We start from the raw sequence: 15,230 nt of genomic DNA, 5'->3' as shown, positions 1-15,230 counted from the left end.
AGCCAGGGTGTGGAATGGTGTATCCGCCAGCCCTTCATGTCCTATCCGTTCCCTGGTCTCCAAAGCCACCAGGGCACAGGAAGAGGTTCTGACAACTGAGGGGGCCAAGGCACGGCCCTGCCCCTGATCTGCCCACAAAATCCTCCCATATGCCTCTCACAGAACCACAGGGTAGGGTGGCTTCCCACCCTTTCTGCCACCAAACCTCTGCCCCTCCATGGTCCCCATCCAAACTCATGCCCACCCAAACCTCTGAGTGGCCTTTCCCTTGGGCCCAGGTGAGAAGCTGACCTCGGCCACTGCCCATCCTGAGCCATAGCCCTCAGTTCTGCTCAGCTCACTGGCTTCAAATCCACAGACCTGAGTTTAAGTCCTGGTTCCCCAACCCACCAGCTGGGCAACTTCCGGCAAGGTTTTTTAACCTTGTGCCTTAGACTCAACTATAAAACAGGAATTGTGCCTTCCTTACAGAGCTGCTAGGAGGGTAAGGAAAAGCTGCATACATCACTCCAGAGCTGGCCCCAGGCCTGCCCACCCAGGAGAGAAAGGGGATAATCTGCGTGCCTCTCCAAACTGTTGGCCCCTTCCCTGGAGGTCGTACAGTTGTTGTGGCTGAACAAGGCAGGCTCAGGTTCCACTAGCCAAACCTGCTGTGTGACCTTGGGCAAGTCAGTTAACCTCTCTGAGCCTCCACACAGGAAGAACAGCAGTGCCTACTGCATGGGTAGCTGCAAGGATAACATAATTCTCACAAACCTATGAGAAAGGATGAGGAATCTGAAGCACAGGGAACTATGCGGTGGAGCTAACAGCATCTCAGCACTCTGGGCCCGACATCACATTACTAAGAGCAGCAAATGGTTAGCAGCATCTCACTCATGTGCCAGACTCTATCCAAACGCTTTGCACATGTTACCTTATTTTGTCCTCTTAACATCCACTTTACAGATGAGGAGAATGAAGCACAGAGAGGTTCTGTAACATTCCCAATGTCACACAGCCAGAGAGCAGAGCCAGGAACAGCAGCCAGGCAGTCTGGCTCTGGTGGGGCCACTAGTCACAGTCAGCCTAAGGTCTGAGTGCCTGGCCTGGGGGCACCGTCCCCAACTCTACGGACACCTGGGGAGGTCCAAGCTGCCTGCCTTCCTTTACAAATGACGTAGTGATCTGTGCCGGAGGTCACGTGGGCCGTAAGTGGCAGGGCCAGGACCTGGACTCAAGTCAGCCTGACTCTAGTCTGTCGTGCCTCCCCCACTGGCTGGGCCCACTGAGGCAAGGGATTGAATGGGATAAAGTCTCTGCCAGACCTTGGCCCAGATAGGGGTCAGCCTCATAGCTGCTTTACTTAAAAAAAGGAAAAAAGAAGAAAAGAAAAGAATAGAGAAGAGAAGAAAAGAATAGAGAAGAGAAGAGAAGAGAAGAGAAGAGAAGAGAAGAGAAGAGAAGAGAAGAGAAGAGAAGAGGAAAGAAAAGAAAAGAAAAGAAAAGGCCACCGCAATGTCGTGTAAGGGAGTAGACAGTAAGGTGCCTTTTAACACGTGCTGCCCTTTACCAAGAAAGGATCTTGAGAAATGGGGGCGGGGGTGGGCTGGGCCCAGCACACGGGCACAGAGGACCCCCGGATTGGCTCTCTCATCACCAGTCTCCGCCAGGGTGTGTTTTGGGGGCTCTGGCAGTCAGCACCGCTGGTCGAGTGAGTCCCACTCGATGTTGGGCAGGGGCTGTCTGCTCCAGATTTTATTTCACCAGCTCGCTCCTGCGGAGAAGGGGCTGTTTGTCCACACATTCCTGCCCTCATTCGGAACAGGGAGGGCAAAGAGGACTCCTTGGCGTGCCCGCGCTGTGGGCCACCTCATGGACACGTCCTCTTTTCTCTCCTCCTGGGCTCCCATGGGTTCCCTCAGACCTCATCCTCGGCTCCCATTGGTCCCCATTCCCTCAGACCCCATCCTCTTGTCCCAGCTCCAGGGCCCTTTGTGTTTGGAGCTGGGGCTCCCAGGAGACCAGAGCATGTGCACACAGGCTGCTCTGACACCTCTGCTCCCTCCCGTCCTTGAAGGGGCGCGTGACCAAGGGACCGATGCAAGGCTGGATCCAGATCTGCAGATCGTGCGCCTGGGGGAGGAGCCGGCAGGCTGCCCGACCTCCCGCGTCAGCCTTGCGTCCAGACCACGAGGCTGGGGTTGTCATGGGGCTCGGAGACTGACCCAAATTGGGCAGTGGCCTGGGGGCTAGCTCCAGCTAGCAAGGAGGAAGGTTCCAGAAAGATCTGATTTTGTTCAGCAGGTTTTGATGGCCAGCGAGGCCTCAGAACCCTGTGAGGCTCCCATTGGGTCTGCTGTCACACATCTCCTAAGATGGCGAAATAAACAGCCACTATGGGACTCAAAGGAGAGAAATGGCTGGCCAAGTGAGCAAAATCAGAAATCATCAATCAGAGGACAAAAAACAAAGAATGATTTCAAGTTTTCACAGGGAATCTGGCATCAAACTAAAGAGGACACGGTTGTCCCGGGCAACTGCTGCCATGGAAACAGGAGCTATTCTGGAGCATTAACCTGGCTTTTCATAGGAGGAAAGTGCTGATTCAGATGACAGCATCCTCACTCCCACCAGACCTCCCCTCCCTTCCCTGTTCTGTTCAGGGAGGGAGGGGGCATCTCTCCACTGGCAGTGGGCTGGCAGAGCCGCTGTGAGCAGTGGGGGTGGTCCTGGAGACTGCCAGGTGCCCAGCCCCTGCGGCTGCAGGCTGGGGGCACACAGAAGGCCTGTGACCCTCCTCTGGAACAGGCTGGGAGGGGGAGGGGCCAGCCAGCTGTGTGTCCCCCATCTGGGGAGGCTAAGCCAATACCTACCTTCCAATCTGTGTCCACAGCCAAGAGGAAGGTGTCGGAGTTCTCCTAAAGGAAGGCAAACAGAGGAAGTGGCTCATTAGGCCCCAGGCTGGTCTAGGCAGGGACAGGGGCAGCCCCAGGAGCTCTGCCTTGAGCAGCTTCGCTTGAGCTTGCCCAGTCTTAATAGTAACAAAATATTAACTCTTTAATATTAATATTAATTAATATTAACTCTTAATATTAACAAAAGTCACCCAGGGCTTCCCAGGCACCAGGCACCAGGCCACTAAGTACTTGACTGAGGAGGCTATGAGCAGCTACACACATCAATTTTACCTATTAATTTAAAATGTGAATATTTCCATTTTCCAGGTGAGAAAAGTGAGGCTCAGAGAAGCTAAATCACATGGCTCGAAAGTGGGAGAATAATCTCTGACCCCAAATTCTTGCTGTTCATCACTTTGCCCGCTCTCCCCACAGATGGTTTTCGAGGTCGATCATCAGGGCACAAGGGCAGAGGCGGGCCTATCACGCCCACCTGAGGGATGGGGAGGCTGAGGCCTGTGCCTCGAGGGAGAAACAAGGGGCCTCTTCTGACCCACACAAAGGCGCTGTCTGGGCCTGTGCCGTAGCTGCTCTCGCCTTTCCAGACCTGCCTGCTTCATGCTCTCTAAGCACCGAGGTCCCCTGCTCTCAGGCTCATCATTGCTGAAGGATATGCATCTCTGATGGGTGCCCATCCCTCCCGCTGGACTGCAGGTACCACGAGGGCAGGACCACGTCTGGCTCTGCTCTCAGTGTAAAGCCTGGCATGGAATGGGCTCCCCAAACAAAAACAGATCTGGAGGAACAAGTGTGACTTCACAAGTGGGGGAAATGCAATTTAGATATTCCTGCCTGTTTCCAAGGTGGCAGAGATGGAGAGCAGAGGAGAGGGGCCCGAACCCCATGTGTCTGAGTTGCCAGGTTCTCCCTGATGCAGCCCAGTGCCCTCTCTGGGTCTCTGTCCAGGGACGGAAACTTTACAGGGGATCACACACATTCAGGAAGAGCAGAGATCCAGGGCCTCTGCCTGCCTTCTACTGTGAGCAGAATCCTCTCTGCTCCCCTCTGCTCACTCTGGGCAGGTCACTCAGCCTTCAAGCCTCAGTGAGGATTAAATGAGGGGCACAGTTAGCAGCCATCCTGTCCTCGGCACTCCTGCCCTGGACTCTGTGTCTCCTACTGAATAAATATGTGCTTCGTAGGCCTCCTACTGAATAAATATGTGGATAAATGAGACAATCAGACTAGAACCAGGGTGTTCTGGGAGGATAGCCAGAGAAGGGCAGGGCACAAAGGTGCAATAGGAAGGAAAACGAACCCAAGTCTCAGGAGTGGGGAGGAAAAGTATGAAAACCAGCAAAACCCGGAGAAGTTCATCCACCTGCATTCTGCACGTTGGGGTGGGCGGGGAAGATCAGGTAGCACTAGAGGACCGAAAAGCCAGCCCTAGACAACACCAAAAAAACAAGCCAGGTCTCAGGGTCACATCAGTAACGGCTGTCCTCAGGCCTCGTCTGCTGGTTCCTCTGGGCCTGGGGGCTCTACATGGGGAGGAGAGGAGAGCTTGGAGGGGGCCACTCCTAGACGCCCCAAGGAAGTGGGCAGGGGTCTGGGAGAAGGGGATGAGGCTGGTAATCGATGAACCCTCTCACTGGGAGATCCTGCCCACAGCGGGCCAGGGAAAGTGACCCGGGGGATTTCCCCTGCGATGGGAACCTTCGGAGGGGCAGGACCCAAAGCCAAGAAACAGCAGGGATAATACAAGCCAGTCCAGAGACCCCGGAGGAGGCCCAGGAGGAACCACATCAACATTCCAAGGAAGACTGGTGGGAGAAGGGGCCCAGCCGAGAGGAGGCAGGATGGCCCCGGAGCGGCCCTTGGGGGACCTAGGTGGGAGACGCTGGCACGGGGAGAAGCAACAATCCTTTCACGGAGCCCTGGACATGTCTGAAATGTTGGCAGGATGGAGGTAATCGTGTGGAAGTATTCACTCCTCAGTGGACTTAAGGAATTTGTACCTGGCAGGTTGTGGATGATTTCAAAAGTGAAAAGGACAGGTCCTTGCGTACCGTGCAGCTCGATGGAGGATCTGTCTGTGGGTGTCACCGCCTGGGAGAGAGAGGCAAAGAGCCAGGCAGAGCTTCGAGGCAGGACTGTGCCAGCTGTCACTGAAATCTGGAAAGGGTACACTGGGAGCACCTAGGAGGCTTTTGGGGGTTGGGGACGGGGTCGTTAATGCATCTTGGAAAAAGCAGATGTGACCAGTGACCAGGTCCACGAGGCTTGTGCTGACCCGAGGAAGGAGGGAAACTGCGCTGGGGACTGGAGGCCTCCGTGCAGGATGAAACGCAGACCCTCGTGCAGGGGGAACTGGTCCAGGTGGGATGAGGTGAGAGACACCAAGCGCAGCAGAAAGAGGGCAGTGCCAGGGTGCTTGCTGGTCAAAAAGGACTCAGGGAGGAGGGGCTGGGCCAGGCTGGGCAGAGGATAGGTATGGGAGCCTCTCTTGCAGTGCCCTGCCAGGCTGAGGAGTGGAAGAGACAGGCAGAAAGTGTGTGAGGCCAAGGTGCCTTCAGTTCTCCTTGCCGCCCACAGCACACACCCTGCACACCCCGTACCAGCAGATAGCACCTCCAAGCGGCTGCCCCGAAACCTCCAGCCCTGAGCTAATGTGATGGGTGCAGGGGTCCCCGAGAGCCACCATCCGCCCACCAGGCCCTCACAAGAAGGCTGACCTCTGCTCACAGGCCTCAAAAGACAGGCTGTTTGTGGGGAGGAGGGACTTTTCAGAGAGTTCTGAAAAACTTTCTTCTAAACAGCATCACAGTCTACCCAGTCCAAGTCTTTACTAAGAGCCTACTATGCACCAGGCACTGTGCAAGGTACTGGGGGGATCGGGGAACAAAACAGACAGGGTCTCTGCTCCAGGAACCTGCAGGATGGAGCCCGAGAGCTGTAAGTGCTGGGGCTGGGTACAGAGCATGCGGGGTGTCAACGTTAGGTGGCAGAGAAGCCCTTGCTGAGAAGGAGGCATTTAAGCAGAGCCTGAATAAAACGAAGGGCCTGCCCTGAAAAGTTCTGTGGCTAGCGTATCCCTGGCAGAGGGAACAGCTAGGAATGTGATGGGCTTGTTCAAGCCAGGGAGGCAGGAGAGAAGTGAACAGGAGGAGAGCCTGGTGGGGGGGGGTGCAGATCACATCCTGGGACCCCGGGAAGGACTGTGGCTGTAACTCTGGGTGAGATGGCAGCCACTGACCAGCTTTAAGCAGGAAAGTGACATGATGTATTTTATTTATTTTTTAGTTTATGCAAAAAGGATAATTTATTATGAAATGACAAGGGTACCTTACCAAAGCCAAGAACAACAGTTAAGAACAGACCTCAGAAGGGATGGTGGCCAGTAACAGAAATCAAATCTTGTTAGCACAAGCAAAAAGGGAAATTTGTAACTAGGTTACAAGGGTGCCTTACCAAGCCCAGGGCAGGATTCATGAAGGGCTGGAAGAAGGGAATGGAGCCCATTAGAAGGCCAGGAATGACATGATGTATTTTAAAATGTTGTACAGAGTAAGGAGACCAGTTGTGGGGGGAGCTCCTTCAGCCAGAAAGAAGGGGTATAGGGGCATCTCTTGGGATGCCCTGCCAAGGTGAGGAGTGGAAGAGAACACGTGAGGCCAAGGTGCTGTCAGCTCTCTGCACCACCCACAGATGCACACCCTGTACCAGCAGGCAGCACCTGGACAAGAGATGATGGGGCCTTGGAACCCGGAGGGAGTAGAATTAGAATAAAGAGCCTGCAAAGTGTGCTGCTCACAGGCTGTTCCCTGACCATTCCTGGGGGCTGCCCTCAGGTAATCAGGTCTTACAAGTTAACTCAAGGTTCTGTCTTAAAGATAAGACTATCCTTCTCAGGGGTAGGACTGCCAGCCTCATGTGGTTGGGCCTCTGGAGCCTGGACAGCCACTTTGTCCCAACATGTGACCACTACAACAAGAAAGCATGGGTAGAAATAACTCTGGAATTGAACACCTGGTGTCCCAATGAGGGCCCTCCGGGACGAAATAACAACCAGGAGTGTCTCAGTCCCACTGTGCTGGGAGGCACTGCTGGTAGGTAATGCTTGCCCTGGCACCTCAGAGGCTTGGAAGGAAGAGAGAAGCCGCAGACATGAAAGGACCCAGCAGGTGGGAAGCATCATGCAGGCTGCAGGCAGCACTGCCCAGCAGGGACCCTCCTGGGGCCCGAGGGGCTCCCAGAACCAGGGGTTGAATACAGCCTCATTCCCTGGTAGCTGTGTGACCTTGGCCAAGTGAGTTAACCTTTCTGTGCCTCAGTTTTCTCATCATTGAATTGGGAATAACTCTTCTACAGAGCCTCCTAGCCTCAAAGACAGCCAAAGCCACAGCCAGGTAGGCTGGGTTTTAGTCGCATGGGCCGTGAGCCTGGCCAGGAACTTTCTCAAGACAGGGACAAGGCTTCTCAAAGTTGCGGTAGGATTCCCGGGGGCTCACGGAGGCCAGCTCCTCGCCTTAGCAAAAGGCCTTGGAGGGAAGGCGCGCTGTTTCCTTCTTGGCCACGAGGTGGCGCCCTCCTCCCCCAGGACGGCGAAGGGGCGACTCACCAGCTCGGCGGCGTCCTGGCCCCGGAGCAGTGGCTTCTCTTCGGGGAATCGCAGCTCCTGCAGTCCGGCCATGGTCACGTCGTGGAGGAGGAGCCCTAGGGAGGGAGGACGAGGGTTGAGGCCTGCTGCGGCGGGGACGCCCGGGCCCTGCTCTGACTCTCCCGGGAGGAGGAGGACAGCGCAAGCCCGGGCTGGAGCAGGGGCAACGGACAACACACCGATGGCTCCATCCCTGGTCCCCAAGCGCAGGCCCTGCCTAGCGCTTCATTCGGGCAGCAAGGCTCCGTCTGCAAGATTCGCCTGCTTGGCTCAGGGAGGTCATTATATTATTTGTTCTTAAAAGTTAAAACATGTTTCCTCACCCCCATAAAAAGGGGAAAAAGGAGGGAGAAAGGAAGGGAAGGAAGAAGGGAGGCAGGGAAGGAAGAAGGGAGGAGGGAAGGAAGGAGAGAAGAAAGAAAAGGGGAAAAAAGGAAAAGAAGAAAGAAAGAAAAGAAATGCAACATGGGATGATCCTTGAAACAATTTCAAGTAAACCTCTGCGTTTACTGAGAAGCAAAGGGACAAGTGTAGAGAAGCCAAACGGGGTTGGGGGAGCAGACAGAAGCCTGCAGTAGTCAGAAGTGGACAGTGGGGTACCTGAGGACACAGAGAGGAACAGAGCTGAGGGCTGTCCTGAGTGCCCAGAAGGACAGGCCTGGGTGAGGATGGTCCTGAGAGGGGGGAAGGGGGTCCCCGGCAGCCTGGCAGGCAGAGTGACATTGAAGGAGAGGGTGCTGATCATGACGTACCACCATCAGGGAGGGGTGACACGGTGACTGCTCCACCCACAGCCACAAGGCAGAGGGGCCCAGGTCTCAACGGCTAGGTGTCTCTGGGAGACCCTGGGCCTCTGAACCCCAGGAGAAGAATGGGTCATATGTGCACGTGTATAAACACGCACGCCTGTGTGTTTGTATTTGCAGGATCCAATGGTGGGGCAAGACAGACAAAGAGGGTACCAGGACCCCACAATCCATCTAGCCTGGCACCACACCATCCCTCACTTGGAATTCAGGATGGCACAGATCATAACGCACCACGAGAAAAACTAGCCAAGGACATGAACTGGAAATTCACAAAAGAATTACAATGGCCAATAGGTACATGGAAAAATATTAAACCTCACTAGAAGTCAAAGAAATTCAAATTTAAAACAAGATTTACTCCTTTTTTTCCTTTGGGCAATAGAACTGGCAAAGTGTGCGGTGCTGGCAAAGATACACCAAAACTGGCACTTTTCTTATACTGCTTGTGGATGTATACATGGATACATCTTTCTGAAGGGCAGTTTTGCAGAATGAATTAAAATCGTTTAAAAGGTTCTTACTCTTGGACTCAGCAATCTTCTCCCTGAGAGAAATTTCCTGAGGAAACCAGAGAGGGCATCTAATGATTTATCTATGAGAATGTTCACTATGGTGCCATTTATAATAGGAAAAAAACCTAAAAGAGCTGAATGTCCATAAATAGGGCACTAGACAAATAAACTCTGGGTCAGTGACTTGTAAAAGATTATTTAATAACATGGGAAAATGCTTGTGTCATAAGAGATAAAAAGCAGTTATAAAACATGCAGTGTTATCCAAATCGCGAGAAATAGGAATTAGCTCCACAGAAAAGCCTGGAGGGATACACATCATCAAGTTAAGAGGCACTGTCCCTGGGTGCAGCACCGAACACTAGAATCTCCGGTCTTAAATCAGGAAAAAAACATTTTAAAAAAGACTATTTGAAGATCACGAACAGTTCTTTATTCCTGCAAAGCATCTCACGGCTCACAGCGTACTTTCCTGTGCTACTTGATTTCACCGTGACGGGAAGTGGGATGAGGTGACCCAGCGCGCCCAGATGGGGTCAGGCCGGGGACGGGGGCTGTGGATCCCTAGTCCGGTCCAGGGCTCGTTCTACACCACGGCCGCCTGACCTGAAAGGACGGAAGGATCGATTCCTGTCCTTCCTCCCAGCCTCCCTCCCACCCTTTGTCCCTTCCTTCTCAATTCTACTTTTAATCTTTCTGAAGAGTGAAGCCCTCAGACTTTCCCTTCAAATCCACTAGCTGGTTGGTCAGAAGGTGCCCCCCATCCCGGCCACCCCTGCTCCTTTGGCTTCTCCCTGTGCGAGCTCCAGTGACAAGGGTGTCGGTGCAGTGGTTGCCTGGTGCCCAAGGGCACGGGGCCTGAGATGGAACCCATTTCTGTGGCAGGGCGCTCTAAAGACCAGGTTGCAGCTCCAGACATTCCCTGAGCTTCCTTCCATCCTGTCAGAATCCGGAAGCATCAGCCCTCCAGAATGTTACAAATCTGCTGCCTTGTGATCACATGGGGGTCCCCACCTGGGACTAGCTTGGAACTGAGATGTGCTGAGGCTGGGCTGGGAGCTGCCGGCCACCCAGGCCTCCTGGAAGGTTAACTGAGAGCTGCGCAGCACCCCCCACCCCCACCCCAGAGCCACATCCCCAGCGCAATGAGGCCAGGCAGGGGCAGGGAGGCCCCCACCCACCCAGGCTCCCAGGTCCCTGCACCTTCCTGCCACGCTGGAGCTGTGTTCCCAGTCGTTTCCAGGGAAACCAGCTAACACAATGCAGATGGGCAGTATTTTTAGAAAGACATCCTCTCCCCTCTCTCCCACTTTCTCTTCCATCCTTTCTGATGTGTGCACGCTCATCCGTCCATCCGGGTAGGGAGCTGAAAGAAGGTCCCCTACTTTGGAAAACTCTTCCTCAATTAGGGCTTTTTTAGCTGGCAGCCTCCCTGAACATTCAACTCAATCAAATGCCTTGGTAGCACTGGGGTGTCCCCGCCCTCCCCCAGGCTTGTTATGAAACCACCCTGGAGACCATCCTCCCCAAGGACGGTGCTATTAAAAAGGCTGAGAGTGGGCAGTGCGGGGACAGATGGCCTGTGCTGGAGGGGGTGGTGGGGAAGGGGGCTGGAGAGAGAAACCTTATAATCTGGAGAACTGGGGATGTCTCAGCCCATGGAAAACAGAGACAGCCAGCGCCCAGCAGGTGGTGATGCAGGGCTCCAGAACACAGGCCAGGGCGAGCATGCCCACAGGGCAGTGGTAGACAAGTTCCTTCCTAAGAAAGTTATGATTTTTTTTTTTTAAAAGCAGCTAAGAGGGGGAGGTTATACCTCAGTGGTAGAGTGCATGCCTAGCATGCATGAGGTCCTGGGTTCAATCCCCAGCACCTCCATTAAAAAAAAAAAAAAGTAAATAAGCTTAAGTACCTCCTCCTGCAAAATAAAATAAAACAAAAATTTTAAAAGCAGCTAGATGATGCTATAAGAAAATGAGGTTCCTTGTCAAAGCAATATGTTGTATATCTTAAACTTACATAATGTCAACTGTATCTCAATAAAGTTGGGGGGAAATTTTTTAAGAGAGTGAGACTCCTATCAAACTCCCACAAGGAAGCCTGAGTCAGGTCTGCGGGGAGTCAGGGAGTACAGAGCAGATGGAGTGAGAGACACAGGGGTCTGTGAAGCAACAGCGATGGACCTTTCCACTCTGCCTTTTTTTCTCTCTTGATCTGCAGTTCCCTAAAGGCAACACAGAGTGTTAGAACCAAATGGGTCTGGGATGAATTCCAGCCCTCAGCTTATCAGTGGTTCGGCCGGGAGTCACTGGAATCTCTTCTGTCTCACTCACTGCCTAGCTTTATCACAGGCATATCACTAAGAGGATTGCTTATCTGCAAAATGGGAGCGTTAGCCTTCTTCTGCATACCCCAGGAAGCACTGAGGTACAACAGAGGCAATGGATTTAAAAAATGCTCTTTAAATGGAAGATTTCTGTTCCCACTTGAACGGACAAAAATAACACAGGTGACTAGGGCTTTCCTTACCTTCCTCTTCTTACTTAAGACAACTCTGGAGTTTCTCCTGCCTTCTGTTTGAGGAGGGGTTCATACCTGCTGGAGGCTATGCTGATGTTTGCAATAAAGGGATGGACGGGAAGGGGGCGAGGGAGGGAAGACAGGGGCTCTTTGGCGGGGGACAGAGCTGTGAGAGGGCCCTAGTGAAAGGGGCTTCTGAGCAGTGCAGATGTGGGTGGATTCTTCAAGAGGAATTGAATTTTTTTCAATTACTTTTGGCTGCTGATCTGTGCTTCTTTGAATGTGAGACCTGGACCATGTGAACTCTCAGATTCATTAGGGTTAAAAATATAAATGATTACTATAATCATTTCTGATCCTATTCAAGAAAATGCTTCAATTAAAATGATCGCTGGTAGTTACAAATCCCATGGAATAAAGCAATTGTTGGGTGGATGCACTGCCCAGCCAGTAGGAGGGGGTGTTTGGAGATACTCAGGGATTTTTGGTGGTCTCAGCAACTGCTCTGACAGCATTTAGTGCCCAGGAGCCAGAGGCAAGGAAGGTTGTGCAGGGACAGGGCTGCACAGTGAAGCATTGCTCCCCACCTCAAGACACCCAGAGCTGTCCCACTGAGAAACACAGGAACTGAAGGCGAAGGAAGGCCAGACATCAACAGGGTAAAGTTTGGAGATGCAGGAGAACCAGACCTTGGGGGACAGGGAGAAACCAAACTACAAAAGGGAGGACTATAGAATGGCTTGCATTTTTTCAACCACATGAGTGAGGGGACCTGTGACAGGTCATGGTCAAGGTCATGGCCCAAGGTGCCCTGTGGATGATGCACTCCTGAAAGTCCTGGTTATAAGGGCCACTTCTTTCAAGAAAAGTCACAAGCAAATGGAACAAGCAGAGTCCACCTGGGCCTGGAGCTCCTTCCTGGAGGAGGGGTCGTGCCACAGATTCACAGGATTCATGTTCAAGCCTGGGCACCCGACGCCCTTCCACACACACCACGCCAAGCACCACAGTGTGAAACCCAGACCAGAACTCTGGGACGCCAGAAATCGGGAACTCAACTTCCAGCTGCGCTATGTAGAGGGTTTAGAGCCAGCCAGGAAGCTGGCCCCTCATATCACTCTCTCTGTCCCCATCCTGACCTCAGAGGGTTAGTACAGCACAGGGGTGGGGCTGGGATGAACTAGACCTTCCCTCAGCATCCTCATTTCAAAGATGAGACCAAAAAAGGCACAAGGAAGGAGTTCCTGGGGCAAGTCCCCCTTTGGCCAACCCAGGAAGGGACCCCAGAGCCCGTTCTCCTAAACCCCACTCTGCATGGACTCTGGATTCTGTCTCCCTGAACAGGTGGCCAGACAGGAGGATGCAGGGGACACAACCTTTTTTCTGGCCCAACCTCCATTTCCTTTCCTTGGTTACGGCCCCTTGATTTATGTCCAGCCTCATCCAGACCATTTCTCCTGCCTTTCCCTTGATCTGGGCCTATGAGTTCCTATCGCCCCACAACCACCACCACCTTGCCAACACACACACGTGCACACACACACACTCCCACTGTGCTCAGGGCAGCCAAATTTGGATTCTGACACTCATAACGAAAGACCCCAGCTGACTCAGTAGGCCCATTCTACCCACAGGAAGCACATGCCTTTGTTCATGCTGTTCCTTCTGCCGGGAATACCTTTCACCATCACATCCTTACAACAACAACAATAGTAACCAAAACAATTGTTAATATTTTCTGATGTTTGATATGTTTGTGTTGAATGAGAGGGAATGAATGAATGAATGACTCAGACTGTAAATGATTCAGAGACTGACAGCGTTCAGTGTCGGTGAGGCTGTGGGGAAGCAACATGTACTCTCATATACCGGTGGCTGAAGTGCAGTGGGTTCAGCTTCATCCGGACGGCAACTTGGCAGTTTGCAAAAATGCAAATATCTGTCGACTCTGCAATTCTGTCTCTAGGTATTTATCCTAAAGGAAAACATTAGAGGCAATGCACAGGGATGCTTGCTGCAGCACTGTTTTGAATAGGAAAAAAATAGAAACCACCCAAATGACTGTCTGGAGAATGGCTAAATAAACCATGAACCATTTACATTACACAGCTATTTTAAAAATGAGGCAGCTCCACTCAGACAGATTTTAGGAAAGCAACCTAAAATATGCAGTTAAGAGAAAAAGGTACCTCACTGAATAGTAAGTATAAATAAGCCCATTTATGGGAAAAATATATGTGCTGAACAGGTACATATATTTTCAAATTAAAAAAAAAATCAGCTCCTCAAATGAGTCAGGGTGACTGTAACAATGCTCAATCACCTCTGCGGAAGGCTTGGAAGGGTCAAAAGGGACATTTTTATTTTACATAGAAGATCTTATCAAATCTAAGATAGCATCGATTCTAAAGATGACACTAACGTTTTATGTACCAATGGAAGAGAAAAAAAACCTGCCAATTAAGGCATAATACTGCCGCCTACCTTTTAACTTTTTCTTCTGAAATAATTTCAGGTTTATAGAAAAAGCAAAGCACAGAAGCTTCCCACATACCCTTCACTCAGCTCTTCGTGACATCATCATGCTACAGACTCTCAATACAGTTAGAGAAACCAGGAAAGGAAACACTGATACGAGATGGCTAAGTCATCTGCAGACCTTAGATGAATTTCACCAGTTTCCTCAATAGTCTCCCAATCCAGGATGCCACCTTGCACTTAGTGCCATGTAGTCTCCTCCAGTCAGGGACAGTTCCTCAGTCTGTCTTTCATGATGCTGACACTTTTGAAGAATATTGATCAGTTAAATCTGCAGGACATCCCTCAGTTTGCATTTGTCTGTTTTCTTATGATTAGACCGAGGTTATGCAGTTTCAGCAAGAATACAACAGAAGTGATGTGCCTTTGTCACTGTACCATTTCATGGGGTGTAGGGTGTCGATCTGTCTTATTGCTGGGGATGTTAAACTTATCACCTGATTTAGGTGGTGTCCGCCAGTTTTCTCCAGTGTAAAGTTACTATTTTTCCCTTTGTAATCAATAAATATCTTGTGGGAAGATACTTTGAGACTATGCAAACATCCTGTTTCGCATCATCCTTTTGTCCACTAATTTTAGCAACCATTGATGATTCTTGCCTATAATTATTACTGCAGTATTTACTTAATGATAATTTTCTATTTCCATCATCCCTTCTACATTTATTAATTGGAATTCTCCTGGAAGAAAATGAGCTGTCTTCTCGCCATTTACTTATTTATTCAATTATTTATTTTATCCTGTGGGTTATAATCCTTTGCTATTATTTTTTTATTGTTCTGGTTATGCCAGATTTGGCCATTGGGAGTTCCTTCAAGCTGGCTCTTGGGTCCTTTCACCACGTGTCCATCATTTTTTGAGTAGTTTCTAATTTTCTAGCCCCATATAATGTTCCAAACTCATCTTGTATTTTTTCTGCCTCAACCGTGGAATCAACCACTTCTCCAAGGAGCCCTGCTTGGTTGCTTTTGTTGGAGAATGATATTTAGAAACCAAGAAGCACTAGGTATGGTCATTGCTACAGATGTTTCTAAGTGTACACACACACACACACACACACACACCTCTATGAATCTGTATGTATATTAAAATTTTGTACTGATACCTCTAATTCCTATTCAACACCACACAGTTTATTCTAACTTCTTCCTTTTCTTTATTTGTAATTTTTTTCTTCCACAATGAGAAATCTGGTTCTCATTATCCCCAATATTTTTGTTTATTTGTTCATTCCTAGTATACACACAAAGTAATTTCAGAACTGCTACTCACACAATGGGTTCTTATTTGGAACTTTTTGCTACTTACTTCA

The 15,230-nt window shown here is 51.0% G+C and overlaps 1 protein-coding gene across 4 annotated transcripts in view; it reads right to left on the bottom strand.

The window, feature by feature from the left end:
- Positions 1–15,230, bottom strand: part of NDRG4 (NDRG family member 4) — a 39,043-nt gene that overhangs the window by 14,152 nt on the left and 9,661 nt on the right. For all 4 annotated transcript variants that reach the window (XM_072967475.1, XM_015248081.3, XM_072967474.1 and 1 more), the window contains exons 2-3: positions 7,501–7,595; positions 2,856–2,900 (exon numbers count right to left, since the gene is read on the bottom strand). In XM_072967475.1, the coding sequence (XP_072823576.1) occupies positions 2,856–2,900; positions 7,501–7,572 (117 nt within the window). In that variant the 5' untranslated portion in view covers positions 7,573–7,595. The remainder of the gene's footprint in view (positions 1–2,855; positions 2,901–7,500; positions 7,596–15,230) is intronic.

The sequence above is a fragment of the Vicugna pacos genome, chromosome 9, assembly GCF_048564905.1.
Source record: "Vicugna pacos chromosome 9, VicPac4, whole genome shotgun sequence".
NCBI lineage: Eukaryota > Metazoa > Chordata > Mammalia > Artiodactyla > Camelidae > Vicugna > Vicugna pacos.
This window is presented reverse-complemented; position numbering and strand designations above follow the sequence as displayed.